At 37.4% G+C, this 20,133-nt stretch overlaps 1 protein-coding gene across 1 annotated transcript in view; it reads left to right on the forward strand.

Annotated features, from left to right (window-relative positions):
- Nucleotides 1-17,850, forward strand: part of rem2 (RAS (RAD and GEM)-like GTP binding 2) — a 31,233-nt gene extending 13,383 nt beyond the window's left edge. Inside the window, exons 4-5 of the mRNA XM_051135558.1 lie at nt 6,207-6,384; nt 14,235-17,850. Of these exons, the coding sequence (XP_050991515.1) occupies nt 6,207-6,384; nt 14,235-14,572 (516 nt within the window). The 3' untranslated portion in view covers nt 14,573-17,850. The remainder of the gene's footprint in view (nt 1-6,206; nt 6,385-14,234) is intronic.
- Nucleotides 17,851-20,133: the final 2,283 nt, after the last annotated feature.

Here is a 20,133-nt window from a genome sequence, read left to right on the forward strand (position 1 = left end):
TTAATGCCATGTTTTGACCATGTTCTAATCTGCTTCATGACCTCCTACGAACTCATTTTATTCTAAACCAAAGGCTTAACCACAACAGAATGGAGAAAAACAATTTCATCTTAAAACTGGAGCGGATAATTTCTGTACCACTAGTGGCACAAAAGGGAATTGTGAAAAAACAAAAAAGATTTCCAAATGATTGTTCATCTTTAGTAGAGCTGTACAGCTTGTGAGCCACGAGTTCCCTCTGGAATTTTCGTTTGGGTTTTTAGCAGTTTAGGTTTTATGAGAAAAAATTAGGTCATTACATTAGGGATACTTACAATGCTTTGTTATACAACATAAATGACACACAGTCATACCATAAACAAAAACCTTTTAAACCAAAGTTTTTTGTTGAACATATTTTGCTAAATAAGGACTATTCCTATACAAAGATGTGACTTTACATGCTTGATAAATCAAATAACCATTTCAGTCCTTATGCAACTTTTTAGCATCCTGTGACTTTTTCATAATCGAGTCCCTTGTGCATCTACTAACCCAAAAAATGTGAAAAAGAACAACCCAGTAAATCTTATGGGGAGTAAACCATTCTCTGCAAGCATGCTGCTTATATTTCACTCTACCTGTGATGCAAAAAGAGTCTTCTTATAATAATATTACCGCCCCTTAATCTGCACATTTTCACCCACAGCACCGCCATTGTTTTCGCAAGCGACAACGGTGTACCAATTCTAATGCCATGGTGAAAGATCGAGCAAAGCATGATAACTGTTCTGTCACTGGCTGCTCAGATGAGCACAGAACACTATATAGAGTCCCAGCCTCAGAGACAAGAGGGCAGTGGATTCATTGATTTATTTACTGTATGTACTGTTGCCACACATGTAATTTAAACATGCAGTTTCTTTCCCAGCTGTTTACCTTCACTGTTTTTTTAAACTCATGTGTGTTTTTAACATAAACTTGTGTGTATTTGACAGTTTAAGTGCAATAAGACATAAAAGATAACTTTAACGTTTAGTATTCACATGCTGTGTGACAGCTGCTTTCTGTGCTTTCACTTCAGATGTTTGTGCTCGGAAAACCCTATATCAGAGTTTCAAACTAATATGGTTTAAAATGCATGATCAAAACCAAGCAGATGTTTTTTGGGAGTATCTGAAGTACAGGGTTGCCAGGTTTTCACAACAAAACTCGCCCAATTGCTGCTCAAAATTAGTCCAATCGCGTTTCGATTTTTCAATTAAAAATCGCGTTCTGGGGTATAAAATACACATTTTTTTGTCAGGGTTCCCTTGGTAAATTTGTATTTCAGGGGCTAAATACAGTGTTGGGGGTAACGCATTACAAGTAACGCAAGTTACGTAATATTATTACTGTTTCCAAGTAACTAGTAAAGTAACGCATTACTTTTTAATTGACAAGAAAATATCTAAGTTACTTTTTTCAAATAAGTACCGCCAGTTACTTTTCCCCCAATTTATTGATTAAAAGCTCTCCTGTCCTCATGTTGAGAGAAATCAGGAGTAAGATGTTAGCTTTAGAATAAATGTGAACATGCATTAATTCATCTCACGCACAAAAACAGATTCAGTATTCCTCAAAATGAATGCATTACTTTTAAAAGTAACTTTCTCCAACACTGGCTAAATATGACATTATTGGGGTCACTTAAGCTGGGCTCACACTACAGGATTTTTAAAATCCTAACCGATTATGAAATCTGGTTGCAGCGCACACATAAGGAGAATCTTCGCAGATTATCTTCCCTTAAATCTTAAACAAAGATTTGAAAATTGTGGCGTATCACACACTACAAGATATTATTAGGATTATCATGACTGAAGGAGCGCCTCACATGATCTTACGCAACAGGTCGTCATTTCACCAGCTAATGTTTACAAATGTTAATTAGCCTGCTAGCAGCTTTATGCACTCACCCGGTATGTTGAAAACTGAGACGAGTTCACTCCAGAGCTTTCCCTGCTCCATGCGGTTGTGGTATGTTTTCCACATATTATACAGACAGTGTTAAAGTAGCCCAATTCCATGGGAAAACCACAGACCTGGCAACACTGCTGAAGTACGAGCTGTAAAAACAGCCCTATTCTGGAAAAGGGTGTGGAGAGCAGCAGCTCATTTGCATTAAAAGAGACATGCACGGAAACAGTGTGTTTCTGCATCCACTCAAAATAGGCATTTTCAAAATTATATAATAAATGATCTGTGGGGTATTTTGAGCTGAAACTTCACAGACACATTCTAGGCACACCTGAGACATGATTGACGTCATAACTAAACCGCTCTATTGGTGAGTTCCAGTCATGTCGGAACGATCATATGTCTTAAGTTGAGCACACGTGAACACTCTTAATTGCTATCGGCAAACTCATTACTTCAGCTCGTGTTTCTGTCGCTCAAGCAGTAGAGTATGGTCCTAGCAACAACCAGATCATGGGTTCATGCATCGGCTAATCAAATATATACCTCAAATGCAATGTCACTTAGGATAAAAGCGTCTGGCGAATGCTTTCTGAGTATCATGTAAAAGATTAATTGTTATTGATTATGATAAGTTGTGATGTATAATTAATATTGATCTGGAACCATTTAGTTTGTACATAATTTATGTACGGATGATAAAAAAATAGCGAGATAGCGATAACACTGTTGCTTTTGCTGGTGTATATAAAGAAAGACTTGTGCGATCTTAGTATATTTATTTTCCACCATTCTTTGTGAAAGCATAAGAATGAAGAAATATACAAATAAAGCATCAATGACAGCGAATGTGCATGTTCATTATGTTAAATTAGCACTGAAGAAGAAAGAAATAAGAAATCTTGTTTTGAAAGTCCATTTTACTCCGACCGAAATCACTTAAAGGCACTTAATGTTGCCATTACCTCTAACAGAGCAATACTGATATCACCGCAGTGTTTAGACTCTAATGGAAATTCAATCTACAGATTGTTTACTTATAATGCTCTTAGCATATTAAAGTGAGACTTTGCATGAAAATTACACACTACAGCTTTAAACAAGATCAGTTCAAACAGTCTCCTCGGTGTGAGATCCTGGTGTTTAGAATTATATTATAAAACAGATAGTCCTGGTCCTTGATTTTGATTGGTTGAGCCACGTTGAAGCTGTTGTAAATTACTCTACAAACATACACCTTTGCTTACATCTGTGTGTTGCTCTGCAACCGCTTTTGTATTAATATCATTACACTTTATTTGCTCAGTAAGGTTTCACAAAATAAAACAATGTATATGGAGTAACCGTTTTATAACTGTTTTATAAGCAATAAGCCCCATGAAGCTGTGGGTTACAGTGAATTTATAACAGCTTCACGTCGTGCCTAACAACGCCCTTAGCTGTTAAAAATTCACTGTAAACCATGGCTTCATGGCTTATTGCTTTATTTCGCTCCTTTTAATTAAGTCATTTTGCAACACAAAATGAATCTTCCTGACACATACAAGGAGTTCATAACAGTAAATGTGTTTATACAAAAAGCGCCACGCCGTGTGGTTGAACATTTAGCTGGATTAGTGAGCATCATTTTATTAACCTGCTGTTACAGGGTAAATATGTAATGACATATAGACCATTTCAGCATTTATTGAGTGCTGGATTTAATAATCTAAATCTGCACGAGGACAAAAAAAGCTGGCAGGCATATTTGCTGACAGCACGGCAGGGATTTGTGTGTACGTGTGTGTTTCGTGACCATAATCGCTCAGTTTGTGTGCGCTAAAGAGCAGTGTAGATATGGGTGTGTGTTGCATTATCACTGCAGGTTATAAATTTTCACATGCGTACCTGCCTGTGTATACTCAAGAGCTATTAAAAGCTATGATTTTGTGTGTATATCCGGCCACGAAAGGGCAGACAGTGACAGATGGGCCTGTGCTGCAGCGGAAGAGCTCGATGTTGTTATTTAGATACACCGCTGTACGCTTTCGTCTTGTTTCTCTGATGGAAAGACCTTTTACTTTGCCTGTCCGGCCCAAGAGAGCCCTTCCATCACAAGGAGCACTATCGACCGTGTCGTGCTGTCTTCACCGCTCATCAAGATACGTGTCCTCTCCTCGAAGGAGACGACCTCCTCCCCGTGCCCTTCCTGTGCGGGGTTGCAGCAGGTGGCCGAGCCCCCCTCTCCCCTCACGCTTCCGCCCCACTAGACTCTTTCCCCTCCAGAGAAACTCTGCGTTTCTGTAGCTGTGTGAATCTCACGCTCCGGGGCCGAGTGCAATTGGCTCGGCTGCAATGTGAATTTTTTAGGCAGCTCTCCAGAGGGCTGGAATTCGCCTTTGGGGAGTTAGGGATGTAGGACACAGGCTTTCCATCTATTTATCCATTCCTCTTTCTGTTTAGGAGATGAAATAGGAAGCGGTCCATAGGGGACGGAAGCATTTTCTTTTCTTCTCTCAGTTCATTACAGATGGAGTGACAGCCGCCCTGTCATAGCTGTCACCCAGAGAAAGCCCGACCCCGGTGTGGCTGTACTTTGCCGCTGTAAAGTGTTTGTGGTGATGTGCTGCGACATTCTCGGGGGGTAAACGCTTGAATGAGGCATCTGCTGTCGTTTTGAACACACCTGAGCTCTGCGGTGGCAAAACTGTGAGATGGAACAACAACAAAGCCATCGTAGATTTGAGGTTATCCTCCTTAAATCCCGCTAATCCTCTTTTTCATGGACATGGACATGAACACTCCTGAACTGCACTCAAGCGAAAACTGTCCTCCTCTTAAGGCCTATTCATACCAAGAGCCATAACTATAAAGCTGTAATGATAATACATTGTTGTGTTTATGCAGGCTGCATTTGTTGTCTGCCGCTTTAAATGCTTGAGCTCCTTACAGTTGAGTGGATTTTGATCAGCTGTCAATGTTTTGATTATTTATCAACCAGAGAAAATCGTTCTGAAAATCATCGTGGTGTGGGCTTTCCTATTTAGGGAATTTGACTGACAGGCAATCTGACCAATCATAACGCAGAATCTTTCATTTTTGTCTGATAAACAAACCAGACAGAAGAGTAGGTTAACGTCAGTGGACTTGAATTTGAAAAACTGTGTGTATTGACGTCTTTCCGCAGTTGAAACAAGCAACCTTCTTGTGTTTCATGTTTATTTTGTGCTATAACTAGTAAAAAGGAAGCGATTATTGGTTCACGTGCCACTTGATTTGAGGGCGCCACAGCGGCCTGTCATGACACATTAAAGAGCCACAATTTGAATTTCTTTAAAAATTACTAAATTTGAGTCCTGAAGTAACCAGCTCTGTTTTATCTGTCGGTGCATTGTCAGTTTCCTCTTTGCTCCACAATGTATTTTTCACTTCGTGAGAACATTGTCTATGTGAGGCTTTTTAGAAATGGCAACAGTAACAAAGTGGGGTGGGTTTTTGTGAAACATTAATTAGAATGATTTCAAAACTTTCTTTATCATTACTATTATAGTTTATCCTTGGTGTGAACAGGCTTTTACTGACCTACTGTACCGACGACAAATAGAGGGTTTGCACGTGTGTCATGGTTTGGTCAGTTACCCAGATACAAGGCCAAATTGGAGATACTCAGATGTAAACAACAGCATGGATTGCATGATTAATGTACTACTGAGTACCTTGTATTGCTAATTTATGCTGTCTAAACTGCTGAAAAAACATGTGAAAGCTGCTAAATCATATAGAGAAGGACCTAGTAATCAGGTAAGGGTGCAATATTTTGACAAACTAAAGATAACAGGTAAAGATACGTATGAGCAGTATTAATTAAGATATTAGCCTAATATTTCACCTACCTGACTGGAAATAAGAACAAACTTGTATGTTGTCAAGATTGTTGACCTAGAAATCCTGGCTCACTTTGACCAACCACAAATGCCTTTTGTTCCTCAGACAGTTAATTTGCACTCTTCTCCTAGATTTGTTATAAGTTTTAGCAGTCTATATTAGTACAAATATTTTTCCCAGTCTGACTGTTTAGTATAGCCCAAAACATGACAATAATTGACTATTTTCAGCAGCAATAATCAGCAAAGTATGAGCGCTGTTTCGAGCGCCGATTGATGACGTTGTGAAAACCCTCTACCATCATCTAATGCTCTATAAATAACATGTATATGAAGCACTGAATCTTCATGGTTGAGTTATGCTGTAATTGGTGTGTCTGTGTTTGGATTTGATTTGATTGACAGGAGCTGTCTACTCTGCAGTGTGAGGTGTGCATCCTTGTGTTCTCGTTGACGGACAGGCGTAGCTTCCACCGGATCGCTCAGCTCCGCCTACTGTTGAGGGAGACGCTGCCGCACACCCCCATCATCCTAGTGGGCAACAAGAGTGACCTTGTGCGCTCCCGTGAGATCAGCACAGAGGGTAGGCCTGTTTTTAATCTGTGTCCTTGAGCCACAAATCCCATAATTCAACTTGATTTGTTGCATAGCTGGCAGAGATTAATGGGAATTAAAAGAATAGGGTCAAATGGAAGAATAACGCTTATAGTACATAAAACCTTGTAAAAACAAATAGAGATAGACTGAAAGTAACAGTAATGTGATAGTAATGTGCAGTATAAATAGAACACGAAGACCAATTGTAATTCATTATACCACTAGATGTAAGGGAAAGGACCAGTTGGAACTGGAGATGATAGAAATCATAGAAGGTAATTCAGGATACACTACTGTACAAGTGCACCAGCAACTAAAATAATTATGAATGTATCAGGGAAAAACAGCAAGGAGACTGCATCAATGTTTTAATAATTTATTGATAAACTAGTGTTTTCTTGATGAAGTCGTCGACACTGACTCGTCATCTCCACATACTGATTACATAATCTGAGAATATTTGTTTTCTATCTGAATTGGTTTATTTAAAAGTAGACATTTCACTCTCTAGAGATTTTTTTTTTTTCATGTCTGTAAGGAAAGTATGTGCTCAAGTTCACAGACGGCAGAAAGCACATCCCGCTTGCATTATTTTACAAAAGCGCAACGTTTCGTTGATTTTGTGAGTGCACACAAATAAACGTATAGTCTTTACAAATTCAAAAGATGTATTTCTTTTATCTATATGACCAAAAATGACGGCGTATTTTAAGAGCAATTGACCGCACTGGCACATCCATCTGTCATGCAGGAAGCACACTACTATTCAGCTTCCACACTCAGCACAAACGCTTGAATAGCGCACATTTTCTAGGTTAACATTAGATTGAGCAGCAATGTGAAGTTGCTACTACTTACATCTTTCAGATGAAAAGCCATATATGAATGATAGGTCAGTGTTTAGATGTCCTAACGGTTAGTCGACTATTAGGGGGCAGCCCTACACAAATGCATCGATTCCACTCGACTCAGAAGGCCTTTATTATCTCCCCGGAGCTGTGTGGAGTACTTTTTATGATGAATGCATTCAGTTCCTTTTGCTTCAAAATTTTAACCCCCATTCACTGCCATTATAAAGCTTGTAAGAGCCAGGACTGTTTTTAATATAACTTCGATTGTATTCCTCTGAAATCAAGTCAGATACATGTAGGATGTAAATTTTGGGGAAATGTTCATGTTTGGGCGAACTATCCTTTTAAGCGCTTCGAAAATAAGCGGAAAATTGTGCGAAATAATAATAAATTGTATGAGCATTTTTAACACAGTCATTTATAGTGCAGATCATATAATTCAACAGGTATTTTGTCCACACAAGGCTCCCTGTGGTCCACCTCTGTCTCTCACACTTATGAGTCATCTATATTAACCTTGCTGCTATGACTCAGCTTTTGTCTAAATGCTTCTATCTCCATCTGGCTGTATTTATATAAGGGGCTTCATGGATTCCTGGCAAGAAAAATCACTCAGCTTATCAGCAGGAACAGGTGCTGGTAGGAGATGAATGTTTGTAAAGTAGGCACATTGTCCATTTAGGGCTGATATGGAATATAGATTAGCTTTGCTGGTGTTTTCTCAGGAGGGCAGAATTTAGTTCAACTCAGGTTAGCATTTTAAAAAAATGTATTTTTTTATCTTTTTTAAAATTTCACATGGGAGGGTGGTTGATTATAATTTAAAATGATATGTATTTATACACTTATATATGATTGTTTGCAGAATTTGAGTTAGGGTTAACACAATTCAGTTAAATATGCAGTATTAAAACTGTATATAAAAGTTGCATTTTAAATGTACATGGCTCAAAATCTCTGTAGGGGCACGTGTCCTCTCAGTGTAAATTGGCATAATGCTTCTGGCTGCTTCCAGTCATGCTTGCATCTCGCTCTCTGTCTCTTCCCCTCTCGCCTCTTTTCTTCTCATCTGTTTGTCATGCTTGGCATGTTTGGGACATTTTTTTTAATGTTTGCTCTGTATTATCTCTCACCCACATTGTGCTGGTGTTACTATCTTTATGTATGTGTGTGTGTGTGTGTTTTTGTATACGTATGCCAATGCTGGTACATGCACTCATATTGTCTCCCTCACACCTTTCTTTCTCTAATTCTCTCCTTCTCCTGCGTGGTGAAGTGAACCCCCTGTGCCATGTGTTTGCAGGGCTGTGATAAGGAGGATAAGGAAGGAGGACTGAGAAGCTTAGTGTGTTGTAATCATTAAGAAAATGGTGTGCAGGCACTTTTATGTATTAGAGCTGATAACAGGACGGTTCCACGGGAAGAACGACATCAGAGGTGCTCTGTTCTTTTAGAAAATTACATCCAGTATAAGCTGCGTTCTTCTGTTTCTTTCACTTTGCTGCTCATTCGCCATAAATACAAACAACAACATGACAAAGAAATGGCAAATCTAACATTAAATTAACCTTTAAATCCAATGTTTAAAGGATTAGTCCACTTCCAGAATAAAAAATTTTCCTGATTATTTACTCGCCCCCATGTCATCCAAGATGCTCATGTCTTTCTTTCTTCAGTTGAAAAGAAAATGCGTTTTTTGAGGAAAACATTCCAGGATTTTTCTCCATATAGTGGACTTCAATGGGGACCAATGGGTTAAAGGTCCAAATAGCAGTTTCAGTGCCAGTTCAAAGGGCTCTACATGATTTCTGCAGAGGAATAAGGGTCGTATCTAGTGAAACAATCAGTCATTTTCGAAAAAAAAAATTAATATTCATTAAGTAATCACGTTGGAAAGGTGGACTAACCACACATGCTTAGTTCTTTGTCTGTGTACATCACTTCAAAAAGATAGGGTACACTCTTAAAAATAAAGGTTCCAAAAGGGTGTTTTTGCAGTGATGCCATAGAAGAACCTTTCATTGAACAGTTCTTAAAAGAACCATTTTGAAGAACATTTAAAAAATCTAAAGAACCTTTTTTGACTATAGATCATTTCGCTAGATGTAACCTACTGGTCCTGATACACTTTGTTTCTTTTTTTTTAACTTTACACAAACATCACAAAAAAATATAACCAACATAACATTTGACTGGATGAAAATGTTACATTAGCACCTTTAAGATGTATTTGTATATGTGAAATAAAAATAAAAAAATAAAAAACAAAAAAACAGGAAGTGCTTCTGGACCAGTGTTGTTTACATCTAACGAAATGGTCTATAAAGAAACTTTTCTGCATTTGAAAGGTTACATGGATGTTCAAGGTTCTTCATGGAACCATCAATGCCAATAAAGAACCTTTATTTTTAAGAGTGTATGGCGAAAAACTCCATCTCATTTTCTCCTCCAACTTTAAAATCATCTGACATTGTCGTTTTTTTTTTTGTAAAGCGTGTTTGATTTTCTTTGCATGTTCGCTTTGTAAACACAGGGTCAGACGTGATCTTTCCAACGTTACTACGTAATGCGTGAGGTCGAGCTAGTGCAAGATGAGCATTTGTGGTTAAAGTATATCAATTTTCTTTTCTTTTTTTTTTAAACGGATTTATATATAAGATCCTTATTTCTAAACTGGGATTGTGTAGAGCCTTTTGAAGCTGCATTGAAACTGCAATTTGGACTTTCAACCCACTGATCCCCATTTAAGTCCACTATATGGAGAAAAATCCTGGAATGTTTTCCTCAAAAACCTTCTTTTTTTTTTTGACTGAAGAAAGAAAGACATGAACATCTTGGACGAGTAAATTATCAGGACATTTATATTCTGGAAGTGAACTAATCCTTTAAGATGCTGTTGTGTTCAGTTTTTAGAGAGGATGGTCTATTGCTATTCATGCAAAACTTAAAAATAGCTTTCTGCGAATGTTACTGAGATGGCTACGGAGTGTCTCTAAAGAGACTTTGATAGCACTCTTCTCATCTAGCTGCACAATTTGAATGAATCATGCGTGTCAGCAGCACAAACTGTGTGGGATGAGCTATACTCCAAAGTTTAATACATGTAGGCTTTAGGGGGTTGTCATTCAACCCTAAGTCTTTCAGCTTGAAGCCTTCAACCCTAAGTATTCAAGCACTGGCAAACACATAAGATGGGTGTGGCAGGGAGAAAAGGACCTTGTAGGAAGCTCAGAGGACAGTTATGCGGACACATCTGTACTCAGCATATTTATTCCCCTGGGTGCTGCAGCCAGTGTGGTCATCGATACGGAAATGTTTAGATTCTTTTTCTGTCTGCATCCATCTTCCTATCTCCGATACGAACACAGAAACGCACACTCACTATGTACTCAGCTGCATGTAAATGGGTTTAATTTACATTGTGTATTTGCGAGTCAGCCATTTAATGCTGACATTCAAGCCGTATTTAAACAGGCATACAGACATCGGATGCGTACATGTTGTAAGGTCATACAGATTAAATCATCGCAGCAGAGATGCCCAACCTTCTGCTGGAGAAGATGAGTCTATAGCCATAAACAGAATTTACAACTCTGAAGGACTGTAATGCTACACACATGTGATAAATCTCCTGTCTGCTGTGCCAGAACGAATAGGTTCCCCTTCATTTTTGTAAAAGATAACAGGGTCCATTTATTTATTTTATCATTTATTTTTCCCCACCTCAACCCTCTCCGGAACAATTTAACCTGTGTCCCTCCATCATTTTTTTTCATTGCATTTTATCCTAAGCAACGTTGGCATATACATACACCTTGCAGAATTTGCAAAATGTTAATTATTTTTACTAAAATAAGAGGGATCATACAAAATGCATGTTATTTTTTTATGTAGTATATTATTATTATGACCTGAATAAGATATTTCACACAAAAGACATTTACATAGTCTACATAAGAGAATAATAGTTGAATTTATAAAAATGACTGTTCAAAAGTTTACATAGACTTGATTCTTAATATTGTGCTGTTACCTGAATGAGCCACATCTTTTTTTTTTTTTTTTTTTTTTTTTTTTTTTTTTTTGTAGTGAGTTTTCATGAGTCCCTTGTTTGTCCTAAACAGTTAAACTGCCTGCTGTTCTTCAGAAAAATCCTTCAGGTCCCAAAAATTATTTGGCTTTTCAGCATTTTTGTGTATTTGAACCCTTTCCAACAATTAGTGTATGATTTTGAGATCCATTTTTTCACATTGAGGACAACTGAGGGACTTGTATCCAACTATTACAAAAGGTTCAAATACTCACTGATGCTTCAGAAGGAAACACAATGCATTAAGAGCTGGGGGGGTGAAAACTTTTTTTAATTTGAAGATCAGGGTAAATTTAACTTATTTTGTCTTCTGGGAAACATGTACGTATGTCCTGTAGCTTCTGCAGGGCAGTACTAAATGGAAAAAAATAAAAATATTTAGGCAAAATAAGGAAAATGTACACATCTTCATTCTGTTCAAAAGTTTTCACCCACCACTCTTAATGCATTGTTTAGGTGCATGTAAACTTTTGACTTAAACTGTACGTGTGTGTTTTGAAAAAAATCTTATGCTCTTCAGTGCTGCATTTTATCATATCTATTCTATAGCTGATATTCTATTCTATAGCTCTTTTATAGCTGATTGTTTTTTTCTTTCTTTTTTTCCTTTTTCAGGATTGTTTGATAAATAGATGAATAGAACATTCAAAAGAACAGCACTTATTTGAAGTAGAAATCTTTTGTACCATTGTTTTTTTCCCTGTTTCTTTTGATCGATTTAATACATTTTTGCCGAATAAAAGTATTCATTTCTTTTAAAAAAAATATTACTAAACCCAAACTTTTGAACGATTATGTATTCCTATTGAGTCTATCACAATTAAATTGTTATGTTAATGGGGTATCAACAACTATACTGGATCTACAGGGGACATCGGATGCTAATTTCCATGATTTGGTATGATTCTTTAGGTTGTTTATGAAATGTCTGCAACATAATTTGGTTACTATTCTCCAATGGTCACATAAAACATAACACCTTACCTCGTCAAAAACAGTCCTGTTCACAGCAAGCTGTTTCGGTGCACGCCTCTTTAAATGATAATGAGCTACTGTTAACTCCGCCCCTCCATCAAAAACACAACTAATCCACTGCATCCTCAGTGGCTCTGATGTTGTGAGAAAATTAAGACTTTTATTTTTACTTTTACATCCAACTACAAAACATCTGCATTGCTTACAAGATGATGTTGCTACAGCTGCTCGAGCGTGGAGAAAAGGGCGGCCAGCATACAACTGGCTGATAATGTGCTAATACGGTACAGTCCATCAGTAGTCGTGGGCGGGGCTGGAGCAACATGATGCCATACTACTCAGAAAATTAAAACGTCTTGATAATTGAGACCATGTAGGTTTTTTAGGGATTAAAAAATAGAAGTGAATGGATTTTTATAACTGTAGGGTGGTTGTGTTCACACACTGCTAAAACACATTAATATCCAAACACCATGTAAAAGTGAATGTTGCCTCCGATGTCCCCTTTGAATGACCTCTGTTATGAAACCTCATTGCAAACGAGTGATAACGCTTGCTTATGTAGTGGGCTTGCTGTTGGATCCAATCAAGTTGCCAATGCTCCATCCTACAGTAACAGCCTCTTTGCAAAGCCTGTGACAGATTCACAGAACAATCCGTGCTGAAATGTGTCACACAAACTGTTAAGGTTGAATTGAAATGATCATGGATCAAGGTAAAAATAAACATCAGCCACATATTTCTATAGCTGTGATCTTTCAGAGGGATATGATGCCAGGATCAGTACAATGTTTGGTGGGCTTGTCATTAGTTACATTCTGGTAGAATACTGAAAATTAGCGTTGTTATTGTTTTATTTATCCAACTTCATCATTACTTTACTTTCTCAGGCCAGGCCAAGTTACTGAACACTGAATAGGCGTAGTTGACGTGTAAATGTGGGTGGTCAAGTGTGAATGTTTTCATTGTTGTGCTGACAGATTTCTGAACAACCTGCCTTGTTTCAATGTTGTTATTGTTATTAAAACTCAAGCTATTATTATTGTTTTCGTTGCTGAAATAAAATAGATTTAAAGGGATAGTGCACCCAAAAATGAAAATTACCACGTGATTTACTAGCCCTCAAGCCATCCTAGGTGCATATGACTTTCTTCTTTCAGGCAAATACAATGGAGTTATATTAAAAAAATGTCCTCTCTTCTAAGCCTTACAATGGAAGTCAATGGCTGTTGAGATTTTGAATCAAAATAAAGTGCGTCCATCCATAATAAAAAGTACTCCACACTGCTCCGGAGAGTTAATAAAGGCCTTCTGAAGCTAAGCAATGCATTTGTGTAATAAAAATATCTGAAAAATAAGAAAAATTCTAAATATTAATAAATATATTGCGTTGTGCTACGGGCGTCCTAAGTTCGAATCCCTGCTTGGGGACCTTTCCCGATCCCACCCCTTTCTCTCTTTCCCACTTCGCTTCCTGTTCTGTATGATCTGTCCTATCATAATAAAGGCGAAAAGAGTGCCAAAACTTATGGATTGTTGATTTTTCATGATACAACCCTTATGAAACTACATGTAATCTCTGGATTGGCATGATAAATGTCTGTTTTTCAGGTTTCTCAGTCTCCTCCTCCTCATCTGTTTGTTTCTTCATTCAGGTCATGTCACTCATCCACAATTGTGCCGTCTAGTCGACATCTAAAGTGATCTAATTCAATCCTGTCCACACACCTCCGAACAAACACACCCACACATACAGCAAGCATTTAGCCTTTATTTCTTCTTTCCTACGGCCCCTCCGTGCTCCATTAAGTCCCACTCAATTGATTCAGTTATCTAACGCTAATCTGTGTTGATATGACATGAGATTGTCAAACTCCATCTGCGTCTGTATCACTCAACCTCTCTCTGTCTCTTTCTCAGAGGCGCACTCCAGCGCAATGATGTTTGGCTGCCTGTATATGGAGCTCTCCGTTTCTCTGGACCACCGCACTAATGACCTGTTGGAAGCGGCTGTGAGAGCAGCCCGAGGCCACAACCTAGGCCCCGGCTGGACAGAGGGGTCTCCTACGGCGGCCCGCCGAGAGAGCTTGACCAGCAGGGCCAAGCGCTTTCTGTCAGGGCTCGTTCCGCGCTCCCACCTCGGGGGCCGAGACAGGGACAGGGAGGGCGCCAGAGACAGAGACCTCAGCAGACACAGAGGAAGCAGGATGCTCAGGCAGAAATCACGTTCTTGTCATGACCTCAGTGCTCTAATGTAACCGAAAGTGACCGAGAGAGAAAAGGAGAGGAGGTGTTAAAGGAGGCTAGAGGAGAGATTGCAGAACTGCATGTAAGATTGACAGGTGAGGAGATAAGAGACAGTGTTTCCGCACCACTTCACAGAGGAGATAATTCTCCGGAGATATTACCTAAACTAGTATGTGTGAAATTAGTTGTTTATACCAGTCTCTCCGTCATTGAACGTGACAGTGGTGCAGCGAAATCTAGCAGTGTATAAACTATCCTGACAGAACATGACCTTTAAGGTTCTGAAAGGCCTATAAACAGACAGACCGACATAAATATAGCACTGGATCTCAGTATAATGAGCGCATCATGCTGGCTCTGGCAGGCTGTTAGTAATAGAGTAGCTCCTTTAGTAGAAGCATGCTGACACAGCACGGATGCAGAACAGTAGTAAAAGTCCTGTCGTAAAAAAAAAAAGCCCGCCAGCACAGAATAAGATGCTTTAGTTAATGCATGGATTTAGCGTTTTAGCTTTTCTCACTCTACCTGCACAACGACAGCATATTTTCAGGTTTAGGGGAACCATATGAAGAGATTTAAAGTGAAGGAATCATTGAGAAACCCTATTGGTTGACAGGGCTGCACAATATTACGGGTCTGTTTATACCTGGTCAATTTATCAATTTATCCGTTTTCAAGACCAGGTGTAAATGCCCTTCAAAAAGCTTTTGAGATTGATTTAAATCCAATTGCACAAACCATTTCAGGAGGTGGTTTGGAACGCATTCCAATTGAAACTGGACAAGTGTAAATGCAACAGGTTGTTGTAACCGCATATGTAAATTTTACTTCTCCCAAAATGTTAAAATAATAAACGTGAGAGCGTGTAGTCAGATATGACAGTGCTGATGCAACACGAAATTCTGCAGATGAGTAGCTTAATGTCTCTTTAGCAAACCGATGCGCAAACTGAAAAATGAAACTGAAAGTGAGTCGCAGATGCTCACAGTCATCTTCATTAAAGGTAGTGTGGCTAACTTAACTTTCAAGTTCTGGTCTTGAAATTAGCTTATGATGAATAAAATGCAGCACATATCTGTTGCTTTCGTTGATGCGAACTTAAATTTGCATATTGGCGTGGGAATTGTAGTTTGGATATATATTCATTTTGCGGAAACATTTATTTGGTCAGGTGTAAAAAAATCAGATTGATATCCGATCAGAGAAAATGCATGAAGTGACCAGGTGTAAACAAGCCCTAAGTTATTTCATTTTTGCTGTTATATGACAAAATAAAGAAATTTATTTCTTTATAAGCACTGTCATGCTTCACTCTGAAACACAGAAATCGAAGTCCTGCGATTTAATAATACCAACATCATAATACAGTTTAGAGCAATTATTTTAATACATCGTGCAGCCCTGTTGGCCAACTACTAATAGGAGTAATGTCAATGGTGGTTACAGCTCTGGGAAAACACTGTCTTAACCCAGACATACTGTAGTCTTGGGTAGCCTGGAAAGTCTAAAAAAAAAAGAAAATCTAACTTCATGTAAAGCAACTAAATACATTTGATTTTTCACACCTTTTAGGGGAAAACTTGTCTGAAATAGATTCTACTACAATATTAGACTGCAGTGTAAAAACAGAAAATAACAGGAAAATAATATAAAAAATAACAGATGCTGTGTAAAAACATTCTCAAGGTCGGTTGTGAAGAACAAAGCCGTTTTATTTGATGCCACCAACCTGGAAAACCTTTGCAGATCCAGTGACTAGTTCCTCCTCAAAAGCGCTCATTGGTGCTTTGTAACTTAGCTAACTTGTGCTTTTTATCAAAATATCAAAGCCACTGAGAAGATATTTAATGTTTTATACACATTTTTATGAAATGAGATATCATTATGGCCTGGGCTATTTGCCATTACAGCACAGAAATTAAAACCAAGCAACTGACAAATTATTGCTTTATGCCACCACATCTGGTTAGGACAAGATGTTAATCACAATGTGAACTGAACTTATGAATTCCCATTATACACATAAGGTTTATTGGCTAACCTCATCCAAACTATGGATGTGTTGACCCCTGAGTGGGGATGTTTACTAATGCGCTCTGTTAATGCAGAGGCATATGGCACCTAAGAAATATGCTTTTAGACTAATCACAAAGCATCGTGCAACATATGCGGCTGAATCAGCACAGAACTGCGGAGGAGTGGTAATGATATTCACAAGTTATTTTTTATTGTCTTACTATAAACAGCCGGCCAGTTGTGGTAATTGCGAATTGTACCTTCAAGGGCTTTGTTTACAAGCGGAATTAGCACTTGCTAAAATAGTTTGCATATGCGGTTTCCGTAGCGTGATGAACGATTTGAAAAAGCGGCATACAGCTGGTTTAACATCCTTTAGAAAACACATACTCCTGGTTGTGGTTGGAATTAATTGGCTTGTCATAATTTTTAAGAACAGGAAGAAAATATTTAAACATAAGCAATGTTTGTGATTAGGTACTGATGAGTTTCTCCCTCAAACAATTATTAGTGAAATGTAATCTTTGACGCACATTAATGACTTCAGTCAATCAGGCCTAAAGTACATACTCAGATATTCACCTATAATGAAGTCTTAACCGTAGGGAGGCCCACTCAGAGCAAAATCACGTTAATTGATTGTTTTAAGATGTAATGGGACATTTTGCAATGTAACAGCAAAATGTTGTTGTTCTTCTGATATTAACATCAATTTAAGCTCTTAATTACGTGCACTCGTAATTAAACTCCAATGTAGTGGGAGTAATGCACAGACCTGTTATTTAATGAGCATAAAATAAGAAAGCAGGCAATATTAGGTAATCAGTGTTGGCAGGGAAAGCAGATTGGTCTGTAGAGAGAGCTTTGATAATGTCCCTCGAGTCAGACAGGGCAAACGCTAGAGAATAACTCGGTTGTGTCAAATTACCATTGAACTAATTTGACACCTCACTCTATTATGAAAGCAAGCCATCTTTACACTCGATTCTGTCTGACAAGAGAATAAACCGACTGACTCTCATATTCCTTTATACGGGTCGATTGTAATAAATAGTATTTGGTATTTAGCTACACGCAGTAGCTAAATGCAAGTCTCAGAGATTGAATAGGCACTTTCAGTCAACGCCATAAAACCCTGGGTTCAGGTTAAAACTGCTTAAACCTTTAAATTTCCTCTTACTTCACTTTCCTAAATGAATTGTCACCAAAAAGGAACGGATGTTAGGACAAGCAATATTGAGAAGGGCCCACTTTGTCATGTAGTCTTAAAGCATGTAATGTCTTTTTCTCATATTGTCTTTATCATGAGGCTCACCAAATAGGACATGGATGATTGGTTGATAGGAATTTTGTTCATTTCAAAGAATGTATTACAGTTAAGACCATATATGACTTGCATCAGGGCTTCAAACTTGCGTCATAGACCTCTTTGACATAATAAGTGTTGCAGAAAGCATCACACACAGTGTACAGTGTCACACGGTAGCAAGAAAGTGGATAAAACACATTGAAAACATTTGTAGGGCCCCCAAACTCCCCAAACTCACTTTTTTTTTTTTCTAAATTCATTTTTTCCCCATTTTCATTTTTCTAGACTCTGTTTGGTTGAATTAAATTTTAAACAACAATGTATAAAAGGTTTAACAAAAATAATATTTTTAAAGCCCTATTACGTTTGTTTTTTTTTGTTTGTTTTTTTTGTTGTTTTTTTTAACAAATTCTGTTTTCTGTAAATTTTCTAGATTCCATTTTAATGGTTTCATTAAATATTAATAATCAAAAGCATTTCTAATTAATTAATATTTTTTATTTTATTTTTTTCCATAAGTACTGTGTTGTGTATTTACATTTTTCTGTTAAATAAATTCTGGTAAATAATGTTTCTGGTAAATATTCCTTTAAAAATAATGTTTTAGTAATAATTTTAGTAGTAGTAGTAGTAGTACTATATAGTACTAAATAATATTTGTCACAATTTCTTAAAGTTAAACCAAACATTTGTTTTGGTGGGTTGCTGTGAAGACCTTTATTTTCTGTTTGTACATGATATGATGATAGTTTTTCTAATAAGAATCTGTAAAATGCTTAAGTAACTATAGACCAATTTACAGTAGACATCACAGTAGACATCATAGCAGCTGCGCGCATTGTGGTGGCAGAAAAACATTGGTAACAAGTAGAGTGAAATGGGAAAAATCCACAGAAAAAGACAAAATGTATTGTGCCTTTGGATGTCAGAATCGAAATGCAAATCATTTTTATAGAATACTGTTGTCAAAAATGCCATTTGAAACTAATCGCAGACATTTAAACGGACTTATGGATAAAACCTGCTATGATTTCTTTCATTTTAAAGCATAAATTTGAATTAAACAATATGTCTACATAATAGCATGAAATACTATTTAAACCTATAACATTTTACATTTACCTATTTTATCTCACAATTCGGACTTTTTTTCTTGCAAATGCAAGTATAGCTTGTATTTCAAACTTTATAACTTACCTCAGCAATAGCGAGTTTGTTCGTTCTGAGGGGGAAAAAAGCCAGAAGTGTGGGATATAAACTCAAAAGAGAGTGACGAGTTTATTTTTCTTATCAGAATTGTGAGAATAAAGTCAGAATTTTAAAATATAAACTCAGATTTATATTTTTTATTCTTTTAATCCATGGTTTCCATACACTAACACTTGAAAACAGTCATTTTCTGCCACCAGAAAGGCTCCGCCCACAAAAAATATCAGCACTGTTTCCAAACACCAAAATTGGTCTGTAGTTCTAGAAATTGTTCATCTGTTCATGTACTTGTATATTGAGGCGGCAGAGTCTGAAAATACAGCAAGCGACACGCACATTTCAGTATGCACAGGTTTGAATTAAACAAAAACGCATCATATTTAAACAGTAATTTTGCAGCTTAATATTCACAGACATTATTCCATATCGCTTATGGATTCAAGTGTACTGACCTACTTTTGATGTATCCATCCAAAATTCGGCAAATTCCATGACATTCCACGTTATACAGTAAATTCCATTTTTATAACTGGATTCTACGATTCCATTCGTGTTTTCCGCATTGCGGAAATCATACGGACCTACATTTGACCTTAGAACAGAATGTCCTGCCAGCTGCTTTGAAAACTTGTTGAACGTCGTCTTGCAAAACACTACTGTCTACGTTACGCTTCTTGAACTCAAACTAGATCTATAAGTGAGATCTTGGGATGGCAATGGAAAAAAACAGGTAAAAATAATTGGAAAAAATATATATTATCAGCTATTCAAAATGCCTTCAAAAGCATACACTTAAGTTTGACTCTTTTTTTTTTTGAAATGTCAGCTAATGAGGTCAAAGCTGAAATTGTGTGAACCTTGCAATCATTGATGCTTCACTCCATAGAGTTCAGTACATTGCACAACACTGATGCAAGTCATTTGACAGAGTTTGAACATCATTCTTATCAACCCATTATTTCCCTCTGATTTTAGAGGTAGTTAGAAATATGTTCGTTTAACAATAACGTTCTGTAAAATCACTGTAACCTTATTGCG

The sequence above is a fragment of the Labeo rohita genome, chromosome 2 (assembly GCF_022985175.1).
Source record: "Labeo rohita strain BAU-BD-2019 chromosome 2, IGBB_LRoh.1.0, whole genome shotgun sequence".
Taxonomy (NCBI): Eukaryota; Metazoa; Chordata; class Actinopteri; order Cypriniformes; family Cyprinidae; genus Labeo; species Labeo rohita.